Source organism: Aulonocara sp. 'chitande type north' Nkhata Bay, unplaced genomic scaffold, assembly GCF_057382095.1.
Source record: "Aulonocara sp. 'chitande type north' Nkhata Bay isolate Kocher_YH1m ecotype deep benthic unplaced genomic scaffold, A_spYH_male_GT1.1 unmapped_scaffold_23, whole genome shotgun sequence".
Lineage (NCBI taxonomy): Eukaryota > Metazoa > Chordata > Actinopteri > Cichliformes > Cichlidae > Aulonocara > Aulonocara sp. 'chitande type north' Nkhata Bay.
In genome coordinates, this window is record NW_028234355.1 from 256,665 (window position 1) to 265,064 (window position 8,400).

Consider the following 8,400-nt stretch of genomic DNA (forward strand, 5'->3'; position numbering starts at 1 on the left):
TTTCTTACTACTATTGTACATCAGTAAAGTGCAGGAGCCCATTTTTCCAACTAGATAAAAGTCTAATACAACCCAAGAAAACAGCTTAGCCATGAATCACACTTTGTAATATCTGTGTTTGGATATTACAAAGTGATTTTATTAAACAAAATGGCCTATTAAGGTTAAATATGAGCTAAATATGATATTGTAGTCCATTCGTAAGAGTGTTTTGAAGTGCTTATTTTACTAGGTGACCTCTGTGAGGCAAACATACAAAATGCTGTATGCTATCTGTGAGGCTCATATGCAATTTCTTAAATCCAAATCAAATCAAAACAAAGCTTTTTTTTTATGCAATGTAAATATACATTTCAAAACAATTCATGGCAACAGTTGCCAAGTCATGATGATGTCATGGGCTCCATTCCCCAAATTCCACAGTTAGGTTTGATTTTGAACACTTCAAGACAAACTGCAGACAAAAAAACTAAGAAAAGCAGTCACAAAACTCAAGATGAGTGAAGAAGGCCAGCTGCCATACAAGTCGAGCTCAGTAAATAATGAACTCTGTTTGGAGGGACAATTTTGTGATGCAATCATCAAAGTGGAGGATGTTGAATTTCCGGTCCACAGGATCATCCTATGTAACTGTACGCCGTACTTCAGGTGAGTTGCTTACCTGATAATGTGAAGGACAGTTGACTGATTTATACCTGTGAAAAATGTAATTCATGGTCTTAGTTGGTGAAACAGTGCCAACCAAAAGGAACAGGTTGAATCATAAAACTTTTCTGATAGAAAGACTTTGTCACGGTCAACTGACAGATACACCCAAAACATAATGCAAACATTTGCAGATTTCATCATTACCTTCACAGAGCTCCAGATTCCACTTCAGTAAATGTGCCATTTAAAAAGCACTGTGAATCACTTGGTGATTGTGTGAAGTCTAATTGAAGTGTTTTATTAAGTTACATTAATATCTTCCCCACTGTTATTGAGACAGTAAGACACACCAGACTTCCTGATACTAAAAAGGTTGAACTGTGTTATACAGTTATACGCTGAGCAAAAGTTTTGAGTTGCCTCTCATTTTTTTATATTTTGCTTTGAAACAGATGATTTTTTAAAAGTCCACTTGAGCAATAGTTCTGTGTTTTTTTGAAGACTTATAAAGGTTTGGTTTGGACATTTTTCACCCTTTTTAGTCCAGTGCTTGTACCCGATCATTTTCAGAGGAATGGTTTCCTCATCCTCATCAGAAATGGTTTCATGGTTCATGTAAAACCTGTTAAAACCAATAAATAAATGTTAAGAAAAAAAAAGAAAAGAAATGGTTGTGGAAGGGAAACAGAGACTGTAATTAAGCAACATGCACTGGAACTTCCATAAGGAAAGGAAACAGACTGAGGTATGCCAAATTACGCAATAACTAGACTAAATATCAGGGTAAACTGGCCCTATGGAGTTGATTTCAATATTTGTCATAGAGGTACAACAGTGAGTGTTTAGAGTTAACTTTAAAGCACGGTGGAGGCTCTGTCATGGTGTGGGACTGCATTGTGTTTGGCAATAGCTTCATAAACATGCTGCCAATGTAATAAAGACATTGAAAACCCAACAATCAAGTGCACTAAACATGTACAAACTCTGTTTTGGAGTTACTTGGAGTACTTGTGCATGACATAGTTTATTATCTTGTTGCCTCCACACCTTTTAATATTCTCTACTCTGTCTCCATCTCTACCCTCAGGGCTCTTTTCACCCACTGCAGCGACCCAGACAAACAGGTCTTCAACATACCTGGCTTGTCTTCTGAGATGATGGCACTCATCATTAACTTTGCATACACCGGCTCAGTTTCCATAACGGGGGAAAATGTAGTGGAACTTCTCATGGCAGCTGATCAATTCAATGCAATGGACATTGTGAAACTCTGCTCTGACTTCCTCGGGGAGCAACTGTGCCCAGAGAACTGCGTTGGCATTTGGCAGTTCACAAAAGTATGCTTATCACCCGAACTACGCACCAAGGCCTACCACTACATCATCAGTAACTTTGAGCAGGTTGTTCTTGAGGAGGAGTTCCTGCACCTAACTGTGGAGGAACTTGCTGACATCCTTGATAGAGAGGACCTCAATGTGTGGGAGACCACTTTGTATGAAGCGCTTACAAAGTGGATTAGCCATGTACCTGTACAACGGAAACAACACCTCACCGCTCTGTTGTCCAAGGTCTATAAACTTTCATTACTACATTTAGTTTGGACTTAAATCTTCAGCATTTAAGTCATAGATTGAGTCGATCCATCTGGGTATAAGGATGCTTTAATATCTTGAGATTTTGCTCTTTTCAGGTGTAGCCAAACCACATTTAAGAAATTCTCTTCAAGAGCATTAAAACCGTATCAGATCTCTACACACATACTATAGAATAAATTATATTTATTAAGTATAGTTGCTAGGGCTATGACTAAAAACTGTCCCTGTTGACGAAAAGGCTAATGGTGTCTGACTTTGGTCGCTCTCTTGCTAGCAATAAGAAAATTAAACAACATTAGGAGCATTATCCTAAAGAAGCTTGAGTTTACTAAAACTGATGTAGTTGAAATTCATAGTCACATTCTCTTCTGTCATCTCTCTATAGGTCCGACTGGGATTGATGACGTCAGACTACCTAAAGGACAATGTGCTGTCTAGTGAGCTGGTGGAGGCCAATTCTGAGTGCCTGTCCATGATAAGTAATGCCATCTTAGACATACATGATCTAGGAAGCAGACCCTTCATGTCTGCCTTGTATCACCCTCTTGCTCGTCCCCGCCTGCCTCATTCCATCCTGCTGGCCATTGGGGGGTGGAGTGGTGGTGAGCCAACTAACGGCATCGAGGCCTACGATTGCCGGGCTAACCGCTGGGTCAACGTAACGAACAACCTCGAGTGTCCTCGTGCTTATCATGGAGCCGCCTTCCTCAACGGGTACGTCTACTCCGTTGGTGGCTTCGACGGGGTGGAGCATTTCAACAGCGTCCGTAGGTTTGACCTGACCACTCACGCCTGGAATGAGGTGGCGCCCATGCACTCCCGCCGCTGCTATGTGAGCGTGACTGTGTTGAACGGGTTCATCTATGCCCTGGGAGGCCACGACGGGCATGTACGACTCAGCAGTGCAGAGCGCTATCAACCTGAAATCAACCAGTGGAGTCTTATTGCACCGATGCACGAACAGAGGAGCCACGCCAGCTGCACAACACTTAACAACCGGGTGGGTGAAGTAAAACAGTAGCAGAGAAATAGAGTAGGGTCTAAGGCACACAGGCCTAGAGACCTGTCAGCAACCTTTGGTAACAACCAGTTGCTAGGGGAAAATGTGTACTCCTCAGCTGGTTAGGCAGTGGTTGTATGAAAGACTCTACAGATTTCTACAGCAAATAGTTTGAGTATTTGCAGTAAGTCAGAGTACTCCATGCAAACCTCAACAGTCTGCTTACAACCAAAGGAAACACAAGGAGGCTTGTGGTGCAAAACCTTCCTGGTTACAATTTCACAGTAGTGACAGCCATCAACCTCCAGCAACCACTTGCCAACCAGTCAGGGAATACACATTTTTACAGTGAAGCGAGGTGCAAGATAGGTCACAAACTGGTTTCTATGTTCATGTTTTCAAATTTAAAAGTATAGTTTAAAAAGTTGAAAAATATACTAATATATATCTATTTTGTTTCTAACTGATCACAAGTGCATCTTTGCATTTATGTACAGTACTTTATTTGAGTTGACTTGTCAACTAAAATATAACAGATATTAAAAAAATTGTAAAACACACACATTTGTTAATTGTCATATTTTTCAGTTGGACACTTGGGTACTGAGTATCGGTCTTACTTCACAAATGATGTGGAAACATTTCACTTACAGGTAACATTGTTTCCAACTGAAATCTAAGAAATGTAAAAATTTTTAATGTCCCTTTTTTGTTTTCAGATTTACATTTGTGGTGGACTCAATGGCAACGAGTGTCTGCAGACAGCTGAATATTACAACCCAGAGAGCAACCAGTGGACGATGATCAGTCCCATGAACAGCCGCCGCAGCGGGATAGGTGTCATTGCATATGCGGATCATGTCTTTGCAGTAAGACCACAAAGTAGTGCTGACACTCACGTAACATACAAATCAAATCTGTAATGTGCTTTGATCAGCAAGGCTTAACACAGATTTGGCTGACACAGAATTTGGCTAACTTTGTTTTGTATTTATCAATGATCAGATTCCTATCCTGACCACAGGTTCAGAGAAGGCATTCTTACTCATTCTATGTATTAATTTAACTGATTAGTGATGTTTCTGCCTCTCTTTTTTTTTTCATGTGCCTCATTCCCAAAATGTTGTGTCTTTGATGATTTCACATTTCACTCAGTACAACAGAAATACTTATTCAAAACCAACATTGTCATCCTCATCGTTCCATAGAGGACATATGTTAGAGACAATTTCAAACTTATCCTGCAATACCTTTAGAAAAATGAGGGAATAAGCCAAGTGATTAGAACTCATCCTCTGGGGACGGTAGGCCTTTTAGCTGTAAATTTATCTTGCTATTTGCCTTAAAACCACTTATTTAGTTGTTTTGCAGCTGCACCCTTTGGTAAAAAGCAAAGATTTTAGTCTCACCTTCTGAGACACACTTCTTTATTTAGCTAGCTACCGTTTAGTATTTATTTTCTATTCAGACTAAGTCTCTATTCAAAAAAAGGAAAAGTTATCATCAGCAGAATGCAGTGACCTTACCCTGGTGCTGACCTCAGGGTCTTTGATCAGGCTTATAGGCACTTATAGCCTGTCAGGGCTACTTTAATCTGTTATAGGAAGAAAGGACTGGAACTCAGTGTTCCTTTTTGGACTAAAGGCAAAAGAGCTGTGAAGACATTTATACTGAAAACACAAATACTTTTTGTCGAGGGCTATTCATCTTTGTTGATAATAGCGTGGTGTAATAGACAACAGCACTTTAATAGCTGTAGTTGAGGCTTGAGTGAAAAAAGGTCTCATACAGACTTCCACAACAGCTGGCTTCTACTTTATTTTACTTTCTCCTTTTAATTCAGAAGTCATTTTCACACACCACTGCACCCTGATCTTTTCTAGACATTCCCAACAAATGCGGGCCTGTGAAAATGCAAATACTGGGACGTTAATGGGCCTTTTTTAAACAACTTTTATGTGTAAACTCCATATAACAGCATGAGAATATGTCAGGTAGCTGTTCGCTTTATCCAGGTAAAACCCTAAACCAATCAGAGTATTTCCAGTAGTCAGATCACACCTAAGGTAAACAATTTCCTTGTATCTGCTACATATTAAGGGCAACTTTGGACAATATTGCAACTTAATTCTTCCGTCACTTTCTGGAGTATCTGTGCAAAAGCAGCTAAAGACATATAGCAGGTGCATTTTCTTACAGGGGTACGGTGAAGCTGGTTACACTTACATTCAATCATTTGAGCCACGTATTTACTTTTAGGTTGGTGGCTTCGATGGAAACAACTATCTGCGCACCGCTGAGGCTTACAACCCGCATACCAACACGTGGAACCTCGTGTTCTCTATGCTGACCCCCCGCAGCAACTTTGGCATTGAGGTAATTGATGATCGCCTCTTTGTCGTCGGGGGTTTCAATGGCTTCACCACCACTTCGGACGTCGAGTACTACACCGCTTTAACCAATGAGTGGTATGAGGCGTGCGACATGGATATTTTCCGCACAGACTTGAGCTGCTGTGTGATGTCCGGACTTTCCAACCTGACTGAGTACACCTTTCCTCGTGACTTCCTGCCACTTGAGGATGTTCTGAAATTAGCAATGGAGTCACCAGAGTCCACGTAAAATCTTTAAAGTGCAGTACTGCCATGTGTCAACATCTGAGTCTCGAACATGAAGGACTGAAATAAATCTTTAGAGCATTAAACTGCTGGTGAACTGGACATTTTATGTATGTATCTCAAAAACTTTCAGTAGGAGAGCCTGCACTGTAGATACTGGGTTTTATTAAGAGAATGCAATTGCAACAATAACAAATTGAAAAGATTTTTTCATTCCCTGTAATGTATGGCTGCTGAGCAGCCATACCAGACATGCACACAGGGTGACCAGATCACAATAAGCCGCATGTCGGACTTTTCAACTCTTGCTAGGTAAACACCATAAGAATAAAGGGAAGTTTTCACTCTCCCTTGTTATTTCAGCTGCGGTTCTGTCTGGTAACAGTCTATAGGTTTGAGTAAGGATGTATCCAATATTTTACAGTTGTACTAGCCAATACCCAATAAAGCAATTCTTACTTTTATACCAAACTAGTCAGTCTCAGCTTAGTCAATTTACTCTTTCACAGTAGAGCCTATTTTCTGAATAGTCTTCTGTCTAAACTCAAGATTAAAGAAAAAAAAAAATCTTAAAATTAACTAAAAGCGAGGCTGTCTCTGCACTGCACAAACCAAACACAAAATGTCGGCATGTTAGCCAATATTATCGTGCACCCTTAATTATAACACTGGGCTAACCTGGCCAAATTACAAACAAAAATCAATCACAACCAACATGGACTGTAGTAGCCGTGGAAGGAGAGAGGAAGTCCTTTCCTATAGTCCATCTGACCATATTGGCTTTACTGGCCAATAAAAGCAGTCCACTCAGCCATGCTCTTCTTGTAAGATGATGTGAGATCTCTCTCATGGATTTTGTCCAAGAGAACCTCCGTCTGTATGACGGAAAGCAGAGTGGCTACACACTTTGGGTATGTAAGGTGAAGGGTGTAATAGTAGGCCATAAGGTATAAAGCACCCTCGGTAACCAAGTCTTTTGGAAATGTGGTTATTGGCACATCTCCTACCGCTAGGATGCAGTTGGATGGACTCACAATCAGGACTGGGCAGGAGAGAGGACGTTTCATCAGATAGGTATTAGGGTCTTCTTGGTCCTTTAACACATAACACAGACATACTTTTGTAAGGATGATGCACTTTTGTTTCAAACACATAACTAAAGCTAATGTAACCCTGGTAAGATTTACAGCAATCAGAAGTACAGGGTTCTTTGAATGCATCGTAGTCCTTGTCTGATAGTTTAATTTCCGGGCTTGCCCTGAAGGCACCATCTGCAGCTCCGTGCGCGTGAAGGTGTGGTGTAGAGGAAAAAGGACGGCAAGGGAAAACTCCATGCTGCCGCGGAGCACGGTTTTTTCCAGTTGAAAGAGAGGAAAGAGGTTTAATTAACATTTGTGAGAGAGCTGTCGTTAGCGGTGAACCACAGATGGGTACCTACCTGAAAGGAGCCGGAGTATTTCTTTGAACTTTTTGAACTATTCTGACTGGTTTTTTTTTTGAGGTACAGTTCCATGGGTGCCAAGTGAGGAGCTGGTATCGTGGGTCTAAGACACTGTTGCTGCTGTGGAGGCCTTCTCTGTGTCAGGACGCCGACACGTTGATGCCTGCCGTACCAGGAGGGCGGTAGGGAAAAAAACAAAAGGAAGCCCACCTGAGAGATACCTTATCATTTTCTTTGCTACTTTTTCTCCGCCTGAGATTCAGGTCGTTTTCAGTTCTTAACCCAGGACAGTGGGTAACTGAATAAACTGACACCATAAGGAACTGGACACTCACGTGCTATTTTCTTTTCTTTTTCCTTTTCTTTGGGGTGTTGAAATATTGTGTTTCTTGTCTTACATCTATTTTGATTGTTTCAATTATTTTTGTGATGCATTTGAGATGGTTACTGCATTTGAAGGTATCCCTACATTGAGGATGAGCAAAGGGAACTGATCCAAAAGGAAATATATAAAGCAAACTTTGTTTCATAAACCTGTGGTCGTGCGTGTTATGTGGGTTGGAAGTCTCATTGCTCTTACAGAGTTGCTACCGCCAATCTCCTTCCCAAACCTAGATTCGGATATTGTAGACATTGCACTTGGGCGAGCAGTATAGATCATCTCTTTATAGATAGAGGGACACACGTCCAGGTTACATAAAAAGTGGCGAGCCAGCCAGGAGATTGGTTAATAGTAGCTTTCTGATCTTCCACCCCACACTACGCACGTTTGAGATTTTTGAGATTTGTTCCACTGAGTCAGGTATGGATATTTGCAATCGTTTTGAGGTTAATGGTCAAAACTCCCTGTATGTAACAGGTATAGGACCAGAATACACAGATGAGGAAATAACTGCTGTGTTCAAAGTTAATGGAGATATTTCCAAATTAGTGAGGATCCCTGACGAATCAGGACAACCAGAGGGTAGAACCCTGGTCCAGTATGCATCTGACAGGTCTATCTCTAGAATCGACCCCATTACTTTGGGTACCGTACCAAGTCCAAAGGACCCAGCTGTGATGTGGTTTGCGAGGACCATTAGAGATGTTTGTCAGGAA

At 41.0% G+C, this 8,400-nt stretch overlaps 1 protein-coding gene across 2 annotated transcripts; it reads left to right on the forward strand.

The window, feature by feature from the left end:
• The first annotated feature begins 379 nt into the window (after positions 1-379).
• LOC147300603 (kelch-like protein 10) lies at positions 380-7,835 on the forward strand. 2 transcript variants are annotated; one of them, XM_086285068.1, is made up of 5 exons: positions 380-648; positions 1,736-1,985; positions 2,629-3,243; positions 3,963-4,112; positions 5,503-7,835. In XM_086285068.1, the coding sequence occupies exons 1-5, from the start codon at positions 497-499 to the stop codon at positions 5,863-5,865; spliced, it is 1,530 nt and encodes a 509-aa protein (XP_086141194.1). In that variant the 5' UTR covers positions 380-496; the 3' UTR covers positions 5,866-7,835. The 2 variants fall into 2 exon arrangements, with proteins under 2 accessions (XP_086141194.1, XP_086141193.1); XM_086285067.1 differs by having other exon boundaries at positions 387-648; positions 1,736-2,216.
• The last annotated feature ends 565 nt before the right edge of the window (positions 7,836-8,400 follow it).